General features: G+C 33.1%; 8 protein-coding genes and 1 non-coding gene across 9 annotated transcripts; 5 read left to right on the forward strand and 4 right to left on the reverse strand.

Annotated features, from left to right (window-relative positions):
- Positions 1-124: 124 nt before the first annotated feature.
- On the reverse strand, positions 125-3,074 carry NAEGRDRAFT_52086 (uncharacterized protein; the record flags this gene model as incomplete). Its single annotated transcript, XM_002672604.1, has 5 exons — positions 125-1,332; positions 1,459-1,764; positions 2,060-2,187; positions 2,237-2,378; positions 2,984-3,074. The coding sequence occupies 5 exons, from the start codon at positions 3,072-3,074 to the stop codon at positions 125-127; spliced, it is 1,875 nt and encodes a 624-aa protein (XP_002672650.1).
- Positions 3,075-3,513: 439 nt separating this feature from the next.
- Positions 3,514-3,894, forward strand: NAEGRDRAFT_72249 (uncharacterized protein; the record flags this gene model as incomplete). The annotated part of the gene is made up of 1 exon (XM_002672534.1): positions 3,514-3,894. The coding sequence occupies one exon, from the start codon at positions 3,514-3,516 to the stop codon at positions 3,892-3,894; it is 381 nt and encodes a 126-aa protein (XP_002672580.1).
- Positions 3,895-4,157: 263 nt separating this feature from the next.
- NAEGRDRAFT_72250 (nucleoside diphosphate kinase) lies at positions 4,158-4,656 on the forward strand (the record flags this gene model as incomplete). Its single annotated transcript, XM_002672535.1, has 2 exons — positions 4,158-4,173; positions 4,217-4,656. 2 exons carry the CDS (start codon positions 4,158-4,160, stop codon positions 4,654-4,656), a joined length of 456 nt encoding a protein of 151 aa, XP_002672581.1.
- A 257-nt stretch (positions 4,657-4,913) lies between these two features.
- Positions 4,914-6,032, forward strand: NAEGRDRAFT_72251 (uncharacterized protein; the record flags this gene model as incomplete). Its single annotated transcript, XM_002672536.1, has 1 exon — positions 4,914-6,032. The coding sequence occupies one exon, from the start codon at positions 4,914-4,916 to the stop codon at positions 6,030-6,032; it is 1,119 nt and encodes a 372-aa protein (XP_002672582.1).
- A 150-nt stretch (positions 6,033-6,182) lies between these two features.
- On the forward strand, positions 6,183-6,255 carry NAEGRDRAFT_t567. The gene has a single exon. It is a non-coding gene; the product is annotated as a tRNA-Phe (tRNA).
- Positions 6,256-6,582: 327 nt separating this feature from the next.
- NAEGRDRAFT_72252 (uncharacterized protein) lies at positions 6,583-8,193 on the reverse strand (the record flags this gene model as incomplete). Its single annotated transcript, XM_002672605.1, has 1 exon — positions 6,583-8,193. One exon carries the CDS (start codon positions 8,191-8,193, stop codon positions 6,583-6,585), a length of 1,611 nt encoding a protein of 536 aa, XP_002672651.1.
- Positions 8,194-9,932: 1,739 nt separating this feature from the next.
- On the forward strand, positions 9,933-12,056 carry NAEGRDRAFT_52089 (uncharacterized protein; the record flags this gene model as incomplete). The annotated part of the gene is made up of 1 exon (XM_002672537.1): positions 9,933-12,056. One exon carries the CDS (start codon positions 9,933-9,935, stop codon positions 12,054-12,056), a length of 2,124 nt encoding a protein of 707 aa, XP_002672583.1.
- Positions 12,057-12,573: 517 nt separating this feature from the next.
- On the reverse strand, positions 12,574-15,170 carry NAEGRDRAFT_72254 (uncharacterized protein; the record flags this gene model as incomplete). The annotated part of the gene is made up of 4 exons (XM_002672606.1): positions 12,574-13,398; positions 13,442-13,530; positions 13,575-14,372; positions 14,426-15,170. The coding sequence occupies 4 exons, from the start codon at positions 15,168-15,170 to the stop codon at positions 12,574-12,576; spliced, it is 2,457 nt and encodes an 818-aa protein (XP_002672652.1).
- Positions 15,171-15,601: 431 nt separating this feature from the next.
- NAEGRDRAFT_72255 (uncharacterized protein) lies at positions 15,602-17,002 on the reverse strand (the record flags this gene model as incomplete). Its single annotated transcript, XM_002672607.1, has 1 exon — positions 15,602-17,002. One exon carries the CDS (start codon positions 17,000-17,002, stop codon positions 15,602-15,604), a length of 1,401 nt encoding a protein of 466 aa, XP_002672653.1.
- Between the last annotated feature and the right edge of the window lie 337 nt (positions 17,003-17,339).

A 17,339-nucleotide genomic window follows, 5' to 3' on the forward strand; every position in this document is an offset into this window, starting at 1 on the left:
GAATACTAAATAGTTAAACAGTGAAGAGAAATGATCTGGTACTGGGGCAATGACAACCATATTTTCACCCCTGTTATTAAGTAGAATAGTTTGTTTAAAATGTAAATGAACTATTTCATAAAACTTACTTTGAATTAAGATATGGAAGCTTCATAGCTCTGTGATGTAAATGAAGTCTCTTTAAGCTCTTATCTGGAACTACGTGTGTCAAACTTTCTGGCACACCTTCACCATACTTGTAATCACCTAAAATTGGAGCTCCCAAAGCACTAGCACAATGAACTCTAAGTTGATGTTTTCTTCCTGTCACTGGATAGAGAGCTACCCAAGCCAATTTATCAGTCATGTGGTCGATGGTCTTGTATTCAGATACAGAGATTTTTGACGAGTCTGTCTTATTATCCACAGGAACTACTTTTTCTACTCCATTTGCATCTTTTTGAATGTCGATTACCATCTTAATTCTTCCAGTAGTTGGTGTTGGAACGCCAACAGTGACAGCCCAATAACACTTCTTAAGTGGAACAGTTGATTCCTGTAACCATTGTTGCATTCTTATGGCACCAGCTCTATTTCTAGCAACAATCAACACACCAGTTGTATCTCTATCCAATCTGTGAACAAGTTTTGGTCGCACATTGAATCCGTCCAATCCAGTCAGTGCATCCAAAAGTGCATCGATGTGGAATGTTTGATTACTTCCTCCCTGAACACAAATACCATATGGCTTGTTAAGTGCAATAATTTCATCATTCTTGAAGAGGATCCAACTTCTAATTTCCTCAATTTGTTCCTGTGTTAATTCGAGTTTCATTTTACCTCCATTCTTACTATAAATTGGATTTCCCAAAGTTTCTGATGAGATGGTATCCATTTCATCATCTCTGTCTATTTTATCAGTTTCTCTTTGTGCCTTATTGAACTGTTCTCTTTTTCCTGTTATATGCTCGTCAATTTCCTGTCTCTTTTCACTATCAATGAAATCTTTTGGAATTTTAATAATGTCTCCCTTAAAAACTCGTTCATTATTTTCCTTAACAGCAATTCCATTCTTGAAAAGTTGCTTCTTTCTCGTAATTTTCTGTATCAGACCAAAATTAATGGCAAGAGTTTTTGTTAGGAATTTATCCAATCTCATATCATCGTGTTCCTGTGAAACTGTTAATGTGACATATTTCTTTTTTAAGGAGCTAGAATTGACCTCGTTTTTGGAAGTAGATTTATCTTGATTGGATTCAACAATTGGCATAGAAGAGGCCTGGTGATCAGGTTTCACACTTGTTGTTGGAGTATTTTCAAGTAATGTTGAATCTTCTTGTTGTTTATCATTTCCTATTTTACAATTCAAATAAATTTCATCAAATGAACAAAAAGTTTGTAATTTATATGCCGATAATATCAAAAATTAAGTAACAAACCATAAGAAATGGTTAGTTAAGGAAGAATATGATTACACACCCTTTCCGAATGGTTTTCCTCTAGTAGCAGCTTCCTTCTTTTGTTCTTCAAAAAGTTGTTGGTCATATTCATCTTGGAACAATGGAGCTTCATTTCCCCACTGTTGCATCATTTCATCTCCAAAATCTTCACTCAAATCAGTTTCAGCCTCGGATTGAAGATATTCCCACAAGAATTGACGAAGTAAATCTTCATATTGTCTAGAATCCATCCCCGATGCAAATTGTTGAATATCCTTATTATTATTATTCATTTGCGTAACATTTTGAGAGAAACATCTAATGATGGAATATTGTTGTTGGTTTGCTGCTGATGAAGCAACTTTTGAAATCAAAGGCTTTGAGAGTTTGGAAATGTTTTTGAGCATTTTTTTTATTTTCAATTTTTTGAAAAATTTAAAATTGATTGAATTTAAAAATTTAAATTGTTTGAAGTTAATTATTGAGAGAGCTTGTTAATGGTGGTGAGTGAGAATGAGCTTTTCAAAAATGGAATACAAGATAATGGATAGCAGAAAATTGTGTTTATTCTTTCAAAACTCCACATTCAATCATAAATTCTAATAGAGGTTAAAATTATTGAAATGAGAAAGAGTACTTACTCTTAATGTGGTTGGTGAGTTCTCGTAATCCGAGGACTTCTCTCAGATCATTGTGTCCAGCATTCTTGATCCATAAGGCTGGATATGGATTTTTAACATGTTTGTGAATATAAATGCCATGGTCAACTCTGTAAAATGTTGATAAATATTTTTGTAAACAATTTGATGATAACTTACGGAACTAACTCATCATTTTCACCATGAATAATAAAAACAGGAGCTTCAATAGCACCAATTCTCATATAACTTGGGAAAATATCAACCAATCTTCCTGCAAATACATTTGTAACAGTTCTTACAATACTTTCGAATGGACTTTCTAAAATTACACCAGAAACTCTACGATGATGAGCTGCCAAATAGATGCTAGCTGCAGTTCCCATCGATGTACCATATAGAATAACATTTTCAGGTGAAACTTTCAAAGAATTCACAACATAATCAAAAGCAGTCAATGCACATTCATAAACACCTTCTTCACTTGGTTCTTCAACATTTGACAAGACTCCATATCCAAAATACTTTACAATTCAATCAATTATTATGAATAATAGCTAACGTACTTCATAATGAACAATATTGACATTCAATTTATCTCTCAAAATTGTTAGATAATCATAACTCATTCCAATATCCATTCCATTTCCTAAATTTTACAAGAATTTTTCTTCAAACCATGCGAAATTTCACTTAAATTACGTACCATGACTATAGAGAATGGTTGTTTTTACACTTTCAGTCTTTGCTTTAAAATAATACAGTGCCACTTCCTTTCCAGTTTTAATTCCTATTAATAATTATGATGATGATGACAATATAAATTGATTAATGATAAACGATGATAATTAACGATAATTGATGAATACGATGATGATGAAGGAAATATAACATGATGAGGAATGTGATGAAATTTTTAATATTTACCTGGAGTGTAGATGACAGGATGTGGTTTTTCGGTTGTGTAGGATGCTGGTTTAGGAGGTTGAAAAGTTAATGAAGAAACAACTGAACCCATCCTCTCTCTCAATTATTATAATTTTTTTATGTCACTGATCAAGAAATGTAGTGACGGGTAATGATTTTAGTTAGTTCATTTGTTGTTCAGTAGAAAATTTCACTTTTTTACTATGGAACTATTCATACAAAAGTTCAACAAATGAAATGTTTGGTATTTAATATTTAAATATATTTAATAATTGTAAAATAATTATTTGATGAATGGAAAAATGAAAAAATTACAATCATTGAAAGCACCCACTTGTTCATTCAACAAGACTAAAAATTGCCTACACTCAAAATTTATCTTCAATTCCAAGATTAATCAAAGTTTTGAATTTTCCATCCCGAAGAATTTTAATCAAATTTTAAATTTTCATCAAACAAGCCTTCGTCAATTTTCTCATCATTCAATTAATTATATTAATAATAATAACAATACAAAGGAAGAAAGAACGATGGAAGAATTATTAAAAACATTTACCAATGGAATTATTTCGAAAAAGCAATTGAAAGAATTAATTGAATCGTCATCACCATCTTCTGTAAAATATTTTCTATTTGATGTTAGAAGTGAACAGGAAGCTAATGGAATATTTCATCCAATATTACCAACTGCTGTAAATATTCCGATTTATCATTTGGAACCAATTTTTGAAATGGATGATGAGGATTTTAAGAGTCAACTCGGAATTGAAAAACCAAAATCTGATGATTTAATTATTGTCTATTGTGAGCATGGTATTAGAAGTGCAATGGCACAACAAGTATTAATAGAAGAGTATGGATATTCAAATGTTATTAATTATAGAGGATCTGCTCATGATTGGTACTCTTAAATCATATTGTTTTTTGAATGAATAGTGAAATAATTAATTCATTAATCAATCGAATTTACATTTTGAAACAAAGTCCCCAATAGGAAGCAATATTCATATTTTGTTCTTTCAGATAGGTACCAAACGAACCAATCAATAGTTTTGATCATTGTAACTTATGAATTTTCAATAAATAACATTGTAAATTTGCTCTCAGTCCCCACCAGGTTTTAAGCTTGCAGCCACGCAACATTGTAATTTCCGTTTAAAAAAAATACAACAAAATGTCCTCTGAAAGAAGTACGTATAATTCTATGATAAAATATATTAAACTTTGAAAAAGCTTTCATTGCTTTGAAGCCTGATGCCGTCCAACGTGGTTTGATTGGTCCAATCATTACCAGATTCGAACAAAAGGGATTCAAGTTGGTTGCTATGAAGCTCATCACTCCAACTGCTGAATTGGCCTCTAAGCATTACGCTGAACATGATGGTAAGCCATTCTTTGCTGGTTTGGTTGAATTCTTGACTTCTGGTCCAGTCTGTGCTATGGTCTGGGAAGGTCAAGGTGTCATTGCTGCTGCTAGAAAGCTCATCGGTGTTACCAAGCCATTGGAATCTGCTCCAGGTACTATCAGAGGTGACTTTGCTATCAACGTTGGTAGAAACATTATCCACGGTTCTGACAGCACTACCTCCGCTGAAGCTGAAATTGCTTTGTGGTTCAAGCCTGAAGAAATCTCCAACTGGACTCCAGTTGCTAACAAATGGATTTACGAATAAATAGTTAGTTACTACTCTAACCTTTAATAGCAAACATGTTCAATAATATTGTATTAATATTAAGAATAATTAAAAAATATTTTAAATTGTATTCGGAATTGAAAAACAATGAAGGTTACCTCCCTCTCGATGATCAGGTACCACAACTCCTATTAGAAATTAAATTAGAGGGGTTCCATTTCCCCTCTCTATTTGTGTTGTTTTGCCAACAGGTAAAAACGATCAAAACAAATTACAGATATTATTATTTAAAAAAAATGTGTGAGTATTCCGATGATCGACTCGTAGATATTATCAATCTTGAAATTAAATTACAAAAGGAATGGTATAGTGATACGATAGAGGGTGATATTCGTTTAGAAATTAAAGAAAATTGTAATCAAGTTATTCGTATTAAAGATATTACTCTCTTTTTGCAGGGATTAGAAAAATTAGAGTATCAAGTGGAGGGTCCGAACCGATCTTTGGCTTGGAAATCTGATGAAAAAAAGGTACTACAAAGTGAGGTACCGATCGCTGGAGATGGGAAATTAACAAAAGGTCCTCATGTTTATTCTTTTTCAGAAAGATTACCAACCGATATTCCTGGATCATTCTTTGAGGAAACCACTTATCTGGGAAAACAGATCAAGGCTCAGATATCTTACTTTGCATCATGTGTTGTTGAACTAAGGGTGGGAAATGAAAAAGAGTCTCAACATGTTACAATTCACAAACAATTTGAAATTTTTGAAAAATTAGGTGATAGAATGGCTAACAATTTGTTTGCAAGCAGAAATAATCAATCATGTGGATTATTGTGGAAAATATCATCGAGAAGAAATATTTACTGTCGAAGAGACAAATGCCAATTTTATTCAGAAGTATTGAACGAAGGCATCTCTTCTGTATCATTTATTACTGTCAGATTGCTGCAGATTTTAAAGCTTAACATGGAGAAACAAAATACATCAGAGAATATTATGTTAGAGGTCTATAAAAAGACCTTTAATGGTATCCTGCCAAAATGTAAAGATTTGAGAAATATCACATTTGATTTACATCCAGATCTTGTTGATTATTTCCTCTATCCACAAACAACTTATGGAAGTCTTATCAGAGTAGAGTACATGCTCCAATTTTCACTAGATAATTTGATTGAGATCAATATTCCAATAGAGGTTTTATTCAAGCAAGACATTCCAGTAAGACCTTTATCTAGAAACACAATATCATTGACTGATCATGAAAAGTCCAATAGAAGAAAATCAAAGAGCTACTACGGAGAGCTTGAAGATTATGAGGAATCTGTCGTGTTAAATGATCCAAAAGATCAAGATAATTATCACGAAGTAATTTCATTAGAGAAAAATACTGGCTGTTGTACTATTCAATAGAGAGATTTTATGATTTCTAAACATGTCATCTTCTAACTCTAATTATTTCTCTTTTCTTTGTTTTGCTATCCACACTATCTACAAGCAACTGTTTTCTTGACCTGAAAAGATATAGGGTAATCTTCTACACTATCTTTTTTTGAACAAGAAGCCGACATAGCTCAGTTGGGAGAGCGTAAGACTGAAGATCTTAAGGTCCCTGGTTCGATCCCTGGTGTCGGCAAATTTTTACAATTCGAGATTTATTTGATAATAGAGAGCAACTTGATTGTTTTTGAATTTGTAGAAACCTAAAGAATTTTTGTCAATTTTCAAATTTCTTTTTTGCATAATCATAGTTTTGTTGTCTCAATTCGGTAGATATTTCCTCTACCAAATAATCAGGGATTGAATAGCAGTGATAGGATCTGAATGTGGATGATCCACCAGTATATTGTGTGGAACAGGTTTAGTCGAGTTTCATTTTTTACCATAGTTGATAAGTTTCTTGATAAAGTTGACAATAGGAGCTGTTGATGAAGCTTTGATTATGCTTCTAGTAATTGGAGGTTTACCAATAGTTATTACAGCTACAAATTCCATTCTTAAAATGATGAAATCTCTTGGCATCCCTGACAATAATTTCGCAATCCATCACTTTAGAAATAAATGCTGTTGCTGAATGACAATCATTGCAAACCCTCAGGTTTGTGGTTAATAATATTTTCTTGCGATCCTTATTCAACACAAAAGCATGAGCAATTGCTGTTTTTTCTGAATGCCTTAACAGGGCTTTAACTCTTTCGTCTTTAGTCTTAAACTCTGTATTTGGTACCCATCTTACATCTGGCACATAACCTGCTTTGATGATTTTTCTGAAAATTTCATCTCTCATTTGCTCAACCTCATTGAATCTGTCAAAATTATCATTGCCAGATACAAATTTGTAGGTTATTCCATTTTCTTCGTGATACACAATGCCGGGCATTACCTGAATACCCTTTTCTTTCATTAGCTCTCTAATTTTATTTGCCTTTTCAACAAGTCCATAGTTCATGTAAATATGTGATAATAAATAGGCAGAAGGTTCCAATTCATCGATGGATATCATTATTTTGAATACTCTTTCTCCTAGCTCTAGGTTATTGAATTTTCTACAACCACACATTAAAGTATTCCAAAGTATATAACTATCATCATGATCAATTACACTTTCTGCCTGTTCTAACAGTCCTTTTCGTGCCAATGCATCTACCATAGCACATTTATTATGTATGGATGGATGCTTAATTGAGGAAAATACTGAATATACATGCTCTACCATTCCAGAATGAGAAAGAGCATTCAGCAGAATTGTGAAAGTTTTTTCTGTAGGTTCAATATTCTTTTCTATGAATGAAATGTAAAAATTGAATGCTTCAGATCCCTCACCATGATGTGCGAAAACAGAAAGGATGTTATTGCATGTTTCAATTGAAAGAGCTTTTTCATATTTCAACAATTCATCAAAAATCTGTTTGGATGCTTCTAACTCTCCAATTTTTGAAAAATAAAGAGCTATCGAAGATTGTATTATTTCATTATTGTACAACCCATTATCTTGAATGTGTTTTATCACTCGGTTACCACTGTCGGTTGATACAAATCTAGAACATGCTTGTAACAAAACAAGATATGTTACAATATTGGGTTGAAAATTTTGCTTCAGCATTTCGTTAAAAACTGTAAAAGCTTCATTAGCATCACCTATCTCAATAAAAGCCTGTATCAAAGCAGTACAGGTTCCGACATTAACTAGACCTGCCTCACAAAACTCATCGTATAAATCAACTGCCACATATGGTTTACCACACTTTGTGTAAAAGTTCATGATGGATGTTGCGAGCTCAGTAGTAATATTCTCAATAACATCTGGAATCATTCGGTGAATTTCTACTCCTTCCTCATATAATCTATTATCTGCACATCCTTTCAGTAAAATTGTAAATTTAATGTCATTTGGTGATATGTTGTTTCCTTGCATTGTTGTAAAGGTTTGAATAGCTGTTGAAATGTTTCCAGCGCTAATATATGCTTGGAGTAAACAATTCCATGAACCAATATCTACTCCTCCTGTCTTTTTCAGTTTTTCAAACTCCTCCATCGCGAGTTCAGGATGGCCACATTTTGTGTAAAATGACATAACAGTATTATGTTAGTTAGTACTAATATTCAGTAGCAGTTTTTGAGCTTGGTTATGTATCCTTTTACCCTCATCAAATAGTCTGTGGTGTGTGCAAGAAGTTAATAAAATGGATTCATCGATACTATATCTTGGAACTGTGTAATCCAAGCACATTTAAGTAGAAAAAACTACAAAAAGGCCCTTATGGTTTTAAGCGAAATGGAAAAAAGAACTGGCTTACCACCTGACAGTACTACATACGGTTTATTACTTGGAGCTCTTGGAGAAAACAACTTATACTTATATGGAATAGAGCTTGTTAAATGTATTCCTTTATTGAATATTCCACAATCTGGTTTGATCCCAGTCTCTATCATTTCATATAAACTCTCTATAGCTTTCTTCATATTATTCATTTCTATAAAAGATTGAATTAAACATGTCCAAGAAATTACATCCATTTTTCCATGTTTTTGTAATTTCATGCACTCCTCATTCGCCAAAGAGTGGTTTCCACATTTGGAAAAGAATGAAATTAGACTTGAAGACAGTTGCAAACTCTCAACTTTTGATTTCTGGATTATTTCGTATAACTTCATTCCTACACAAACATTATTGCATCTAGTTGCTTCTTTTAGAATGGGAATGTAAACTCCAAAATTAGGTTCAATTCCATTTTGTTGCATTTTGAGTATAGCACTAATTGTTTCATTTAATTGACCGTTCTTGATCATACTCGAAATCAGAGATATAAACGAATAGACTGTACATTGTCCTTTCTCAATTAAAATATCAACAACTAGTTCACATGATGAGGTATCTCCAATTTTGGAGTAATACTGTAAAATTGCATTGTAAGTAAAGTAGTTTGGAGCAGCCAAATTCTTGTTTACAATTCTTTCGAATAACCTTACTCCTTGTTTTTCATAATTTGGATGACTAAGTAAATGTTGAATGGCAAAATTCCAAGACTTTTCTTTAAGTTTTAGTTCATCATCTTGGTTTAGGCAATCAAACAAGTTTGACAAATCAAGTAAACACTCTTCTAGCTCCTTTTTTTGATTTCCCGACACTTTGCACTTGTGAGTCATTGCCAAACATATTTCTATCATGTTGGTTGGTAATAAGTCTTTCTGTTGTTTTGATTTTCGGTAGATTGTAAATAAATTATCAAACGAAGCCCCATAGCCCACTAATTCTCGGAAGGTGCTGCTGTTGGTAGTGGTAGAATAATATTTCTTTCCTAAATTCTCAAGAAAGGCTTTCATAGATGTGCAAGTCTTCCCTTTGAAAAGTTGTGATATCATTTTTTTATAATATTCTTGTATACTAAGAATTAATAAGCTGAAATGATTTTAAGATTTACTTTTATTAACTTTTTAAGTAGGGTTATAAGAGAGTATTATAAGAGATCGATCTATTCATAACAATAGAAGCCAATCCCTCTTTGGTCCTTTCCATTAACTTTCTGGTTATTTCTAAAAACAAGAAATGCTTTATGTTTCTTAATAAAAGGTTCGGAATGATGCAACTAGTACACTGGTTGGAAACATTTACATCTACATCACTTCATTCCGATATTCGATTCGACACTTCATATCATCATGATTCCGATCCAGAATCAGCAAATTCCGAAATGCTTTTAAAAATGCTACAACACACCCATTTCCTACCCAAAATCCAATTAAAAAAAATTTCAAACATTCTCTGTACATACACACTCTCAGCTGTTCGCTTAGTAAATAACATACGTAAAAATGGCCCAAGTTGAAACTTACAAATTCCAAGCCGAAATCAATCAATTGATGAGCTTGATTATTAATACATTCTACAGCAATAAGGAAGTCTTTTTGAGAGAGTTGATTTCCAATGCTTCAGATGCTTTGGATAAGATTCGTTATATGAGTTTGACTGAACCTTCAGTTTTGGATACTGAAAAGGAATTGTGCATTCATTTAATTCCTGATAAGGTAAACAAGACATTGACAATTAGAGATACAGGTTGTGGTATGGCCAAGCACGATTTAATTAATTGCTTGGGAACTGTTGCAAGATCTGGAACTAAACAATTTATGGAAATGCTTCAAGCTGGTGCTGATGTTTCCTTAATTGGTCAATTTGGTGTTGGTTTCTATTCTGCTTACCTTGTTGCTGATCGAGTTGTTGTCACAACTAAACACAATGATGATGAACAATACATTTGGGAATCATCTGCTGGTGGCAGTTTTACAATTACTTTGGATGAAAGTGGTGAAAAATTGTCACGTGGAACCAAGATTGTTCTTCACATGAAAGACGATCAATTAGAATATTTGGAAGAAAGAAAGTTGAAGGATTTGGTAAAGAAGCACTCTGAATTTATTGGTTATCCAATCTCTTTACAAGTTGAAAAGACTGAAGAGAAGGAAGTTGATGAAGATGACTCCATGTCAGATGATGAAAAGAAGGACGAAGACAAGAAGGAAGATGGTCCAAAGATTGAAGAAGTCAAGGAAGTAGATGACAAGAAAAAGAAGAAGGTTAAAGAAGTCAAGAAAGAGCTCGAATTGTTGAATAAGAACAAGCCATTGTGGACTCGTGATCCAAAGACTGTCACTAAGGAAGAATATTCCAGTTTCTACAAGGCATTGACAAATGATTGGGAAGAACATTTGGCTGTCAAGCACTTTTCAGTTGAAGGCAACTTTGAATTCAAGAGTTTGTTGTTCACACCCAAGAGAGCTCCATTCGATCTATTCGAACCAAAGAAGAAACTCAACAATATCAAACTCTATGTTAGAAAGGTCTTTATTATGGATAATTGTGAAGAGTTGATTCCAGAATATTTGAATTTTGTGAAGGGTATTGTTGACTCTGAAGATTTGCCATTGAATATTTCCCGTGAACACTTGCAACAAAACAAGATTATGAAAGTTATTAGAAAGAATTTAGTCAAGAAGTGTATTGAAATGTTCACTGAACTTGCTGAGAATAAGGAAGATTTCAAGACTTTCTATGAAGCATTTGGAAAGAATTTGAAATTGGGTATTCATGAAGATTCTCAAAATAGACAAAAGTTGGCCGAGTTATTGAGATTCCACTCCTCTCAAACTAAAGGTGAAGATTGGACCAGCCTCAAGGAATATATTGAACGTATGAAGGAAGGTCAAGAATTTATCTATTACATTACTGGTGAAAGCAGAAAGGCAGTTGCTAGCTCACCATTCATTGAAAAGTGCACCAAGAAGGGAGTTGAAGTCTTGTACATGACTGATCCAATTGATGAATACATGGTTCAACAATTGAAAGAATTCGAAGGCAAGAAATTAGTGTGTGTAACAAAGGAAGGATTGAAATTGCCAGAAACTGAAGAAGAAAAGAAGAAGAAGGAAGAATTGAAGGCCTCATTCGAAGCATTGTGCAAGTTGATGAAGGATATTTTGGGAGATAGAGTTGAAAAGGTTGTTGTTTCTGATAGACTTGGTGATTCTCCATGTTGTTTGGTTACTGGTGAATATGGTTGGAGTGCAAATATGGAAAGAATCATGAAAGCTCAAGCTTTGAAGGACAATTCTATGGCCTCCTACATGGTTTCAAAGAAAACAATGGAAATTAATCCAGAAAATTCTATTGTCAATGAATTGAGAAAGAAGGCTGAAGCTAATAAGGCTGACAAGACTGTCAGAGATTTGGTTTGGTTGTTATTCGAAACTGCCTTATTGACTTCTGGTTTCAGTATGGAAGAACCTCATACTTATGCTTCCAGAATTCACAGAATGATCAAACTTGGTTTGAGTATTGATGAAGAAGATCTTGCCTCTGAAAAGACTGAAACAACAAGCCAAGAAAATAAGGTTGAAGAAAGTCCAGCTGCTGAATCCTTAATGGAAGATGTTGATTAAAATAAATAATTTATCTCTTTTCCTTTACAAAGAATCTCAATAAGAGACCAGCTAAAACAATAAAGAAAACAGCAAAGCTTGCAGTGAAAATGATATCCGCATAGAATCTTTCGTGGTCCATTCCCAATTCTTTCAGGAAAAAGTCACCATCACCTGGGAAGCTTGGGAAACCTTTTGGATCAATAACGATTGGGAATCCGTGCAATTCATTGATGAGAAGGGCTTCATAGGCATAACTAAAGTATGAAAAGTATTTAATCCATGAGAGGTAGACTGGAAGTGAATCAGTATTCAACAAGAATCCAGCAAACAACATATTTCCAAGAATTAACAAAATTGAAATCAAGTTAGCAGAAGCAACACTATTAGCAATTGTACCAATACAAATACAGAGAGCTCCACTTGCTAAATTGAATAAAATTAAAATGAAAATAAACCAAAAGAAGTGTGAAGTGATTTCTCTCAAACCAATCATCCACTAATAATATTTTAGATAATTATTTCTATTGTCAAATAATCAATATTGAAAAATACTTACATAAGCAATAGATCCCATAATAATTGGTGGAATGACACGGAGTGGAATTAAATCAAAGAAAGTCTTTGAGAAAAAGTATGAAATTGAAAGATAGTATCCATTTGCTCTTTCTCTCACATAAATTGTACGTTCTGTAATAAATAATTCCAAGCTAGACATGGCAGCAAAGTTCAACAAAGCACACATGAAGAAAATACTACCCATTCTGTTTTGACAAGCTTGGATATTGTTACTTTGCTGGAAGTAAATGGCACCAAGTAAAAGACCCATGATAATAGCACTCAAATAGTGAGCTGGCATAAGGTAGAAATTTCTGTAAAAGTTACGGAATGATCTCTTAGATAAAATGTAAAGTTGCGTATAGAACGAGGTGGCATACTCTTGAACCTTCTTGGTGTAAATATTATCTTCTGTCTTTACCAAGAGATTTTGTGATTCTTGATTTTCAGATCCATAACCAGATTGTTTGAAAATTGGTTGTTGGTAAGATAAAGATTGATTATTTTGATTAATAGAAGTTCCTTGAGTCTCATTTTCTGACATTTCTGACATGACATCTAATAAAAAGTCAGCAGGATTGTATTGAGATGGACAGTCATGACCAAGTTTTGACAAATAATCCAATGATCCTTCAGCACTTCCACTATAGAATATTTTACCATCCTTCATTAAGAGTAAATTATCAAATTGTTGGAAAATATTAGAACGAGGTTGATGGATAGAGAATACAATAGTTCTGTTATGTTTAGTGGCCAGGTCGCAAATAGTCTTGATGGTTGAGACTGCGTGATATGAATCCAATCCCTTAAAAAGTTTGTCATTCATTAATAAAAGTAAAATTACTAACACTTGTAGGTTCATCCAAGAAGAGAATTTGTGGTGCAATGACTAATTCACAAGCAATACTGACACGACGTTTTTCGCCTCCAGAAATACCTTAAAAAGTTTGTTATTCATGAAATAAAAGTAAAATTACTTACCTCTTGTCATGGCATCACCAATCTTTCTATCACGAATATGTGAAATTCCAAGCTCTTCCATAACAGACTCAACACGTCTCTTCTTTTCCGTATATGGGACAGTATCAGGTAAACGAAGCTCCGCACTAAACATGATTGATTCAAAAACTGTCAAGGTACCCATTAAATGATCATCTGATTGAGATACATAACCAGCAACTCTCTTATATTGGTTATAGTCAATTGGTTTGTTATTAACCAATAATTCTCCAAAAACATCTCCAGATTTAGATCTACCAGCAATAATATCCAATAATGATGTTTTACCAGCTCCAGAAGGACCCATAATAGCAGTAACAGTTCCCGGTTTAAAGGTGTGACTCAATCCATGAAGAAGTGTAATTCTATTCTTGCTCTTGAGATGGAGAGCCCTTTCTCTTTCCTCCTCCTTTTCTTCCTTTGCAATATCTTCCTCATTGACTCCACTAACTTCCTGGAGAGAATTGATTTTCTTAGCAGTAGTTCTGATAATATAGGTCAAGTTACGAATTTCCAACTTGGCTCCAAATTCATTATTTCCTGTCTTCATCATATCCTCATATTCATGTTTAACCTTTCTAGTTTGAAGTTTAGAATAAATAATACTGAAAATTAATACAATCATGATAGCAACAAAAATTACTGAACCAACAGCTCCAGCAACAATTTTAGGTAAATCATTTTGTTTTGGTGGTTGAGGTGCAGGAACGTATACATCAACACACTCAGCAGCATGATCACAAGTTGATTGAATAACACCAGGGAAGTTTTCATGTTGAACTATTAGAAAAATATTAACAGGTAAATATTTTAACATTGGAATTGAAACTTACTTGAACAAGACTTGGTTTCGTTATTACACTGTACATTTGCATAACCAGTCATGTGTTCTAATATATACAATACAAACTGGTTATAACATTTTGGAGAAATCATTGAACATGCACAGCCAGTAGTATATCCACATTTGTATAATACTTCTCCTTTTTCTGGAATTGATAAGACACAATCGTGGAATGTACAATAAAAAGTTTCAGCAAGAGAAGTATCAGACTTGTCAAATGATCTGAAATAACAATTTCCACCAGCTGTCTTATTTTCCATTCCATTACAGTCAATTGTGAAATAATTTCCCATGAGAGGTATCATTCTTTCCGAAGTAACTTCACAACTATAAACCTTTTCTTTCTGTGGAATGTATGATTTATCACAAAAAGCAGCCGAATTGTTCAATCGTTGTTGACAAACGTAATCATTACTACACATTCTACAATCCAATCCTTCCCATCCAGGTTGACAAGAACAAACTGGAGATTTATCGTCATCACTACTCGTACTAAATAAATTTCTTCTTGTGTTCGAATCATCATAAACTTTATCTGTCAATGATTTTCCATTTACACAGTCAATCAAAGAACAATTTCTAATTCCCATGGATAAATCATTCTTGAAACCAGGCAAACAAACACATGTTGTATTATCTGTCGAACAATATCCAGCATTCATACATCTCGCATCACTATCACAAATTGTCCAATCGTATTGTTGTTGTCCAACAATTAGACTACCACTACTCATCATTATGATCACTAGGAAAATAAATAATACTAAACCACTACCACCGAATTTGAATGAATTATTGTTTGGGTTCTTCCGAATCCTATGTAGACCATGAGAGATCCCACCATTGGAAGAAGATAATGGGTTGGATAGCGATATCTGCATTTTTTTAATTTTTTTGAAAAGATTTGAAAAATCCTTTGTTCCTTGTCGAACCGTTTTTATTCTTTTTGCAAAGTTCTAATGGGTAAACAATGTTGATGTATCAAGGAGGTAAGGATTCGATGGTTGGTTTTTATTAAGGAATTTTTTAAAGGAAATGTTGGAACAGGACACAAAGTGGAATTAAAGTGGAACGGTAAAGAAAATCTCCAGTTGAACCTTCACAAAGATATAAAGTTTACAAAGGTATGATGAAATTTACAATTTTTTTATTAACAGTTTTTTTTTTAAAAATTGAAAGAAACATCCGAATAGGATCCATTCATAAGATTCTTAAGGAAGTTTTCAACTCTAACATTTGGAATTCTGATAAAGAATGCAGAATCAGAGAATGGTGAAGAACATACTTTCCATCCTTGAGTTGTTAAATATTTAAAGTCATCAAAGCATTCCATTCTTTGAATAACTCTGAAGGACTCATCATCTCTGTCGAACCAATTCTCTTCATCTTCACTATCAGCATACTTGCTATGCTCAATATGACCTAGGGCACCATAGCTATTAGCTCCAGCTCCATAAACATCTCCATTGTGAGTTGTAAAGTAAGCAACATCTGAACCACATTCTATGGATGTAATTAAAACATTCTTCGAGTCGAAATAGGTAATCTTAATTGGTCTACAACTGGTCATATTTTCAGAATCGTCTAAATGTGGAGTTGTTGAAAAATTGAAATATCCTGTTACGAATACTTCACCTGATGCATTTAAAAACATTGTGAAATTTTCTCCACATTTTACAGAGACAATTTCTTGATCTGTGAATGGTTCTATAAGAACAGGTCCAGCATGTAGTTCAGTTGAACCCAATCCTAGTTGACCAAGTAAATTATTACCACATCCATACAATGATCCATCTGTCTTCTTAAAAATAGTATGTGAAGATCCGCAATATATATCCTCAATATTATTCATAGTTGGAAGCATTAGTGGCACAGTTATCACATCTTTGGCATTATAGGTTCCTAGTTTACCATAATTATTTAATCCTGAAGCAAATACATAATTTGCAGAAGTAATAAAGAATGTACACGATTCACCACAAACAATTTTTCTAATAACTTCACCATTATTAATAGTGATCCTTGAAAGTTGATCGTACATTCTCTCCTTAGGTAGACCCAACTCAAAACATTTGTTTGACCCGAGTCCATAAATTTTACCCTTATTTGTTAATACAAATAAATGCTCACTTCCAAGAGTTATCTTATCTATAAAATCCTCTGAATCTTTCCAAACAAATGGTAACTTGGTTGGAGCAGTTGTTTCAGGAAATAATTCATCTGGTTGTTGTTTCTTCTTTTTCTTTTTCAAATTTTGAGTTGATCCACAAACAAACAAGTGTTTTCTACTACTTGTCAAGAAAACTGAATATCCACGTGTATCATTACTAACACAATAAACGTGTTCTACCTTTTCATAACCCTCTTCTAATCCATTCATTCTCAGTGTTGGATTTAAATATTTTGGATAGTATATTGATTGTGCATTTTGATTGCTAAACCCTAATTGATGACAATGATTTCTTCCCATAGAAAGAACCAATGTTTTGGAAAATTCTTTTTTTCTTTGTTCCGATCGTGTGGTTGCTGTATTACTGGCAGAAGCAGCAGAATGTGTTTGAGACATTTTTTCAAATCAAGAAGGAAAATCCGAGAAACTGATGCAGATTAAAAATCGGAATGTACAACTCCACAATCAAATTGAATCTATTTTTATCTATTACTGATAATTATTTTTAGATTTTTAGAAACACAAGGAGGAAACTGTTGTTTACAACTCCTGTGAAATATCTGATCAAAATTCCATACAGTATTCATTGTAACACCTCGTACATTGAAAGATATGTTAAAATAAATTTAATATTCTTACTTTTGAAATAGTGTTTGTTAGTAATGTGTTATCATGTAACTATTTCATTTCTAAAAGGATATGGGTAAATGAAGTTGATGGAACAGCAACAAAT

Source organism: Naegleria gruberi (assembly GCF_000004985.1).
Source record: "Naegleria gruberi genomic scaffold NAEGRscaffold_52, whole genome shotgun sequence".
In the NCBI taxonomy this organism is placed as follows: domain Eukaryota; phylum Heterolobosea; class Eutetramitea; order Acrasida; family Naegleriidae; genus Naegleria; species Naegleria gruberi.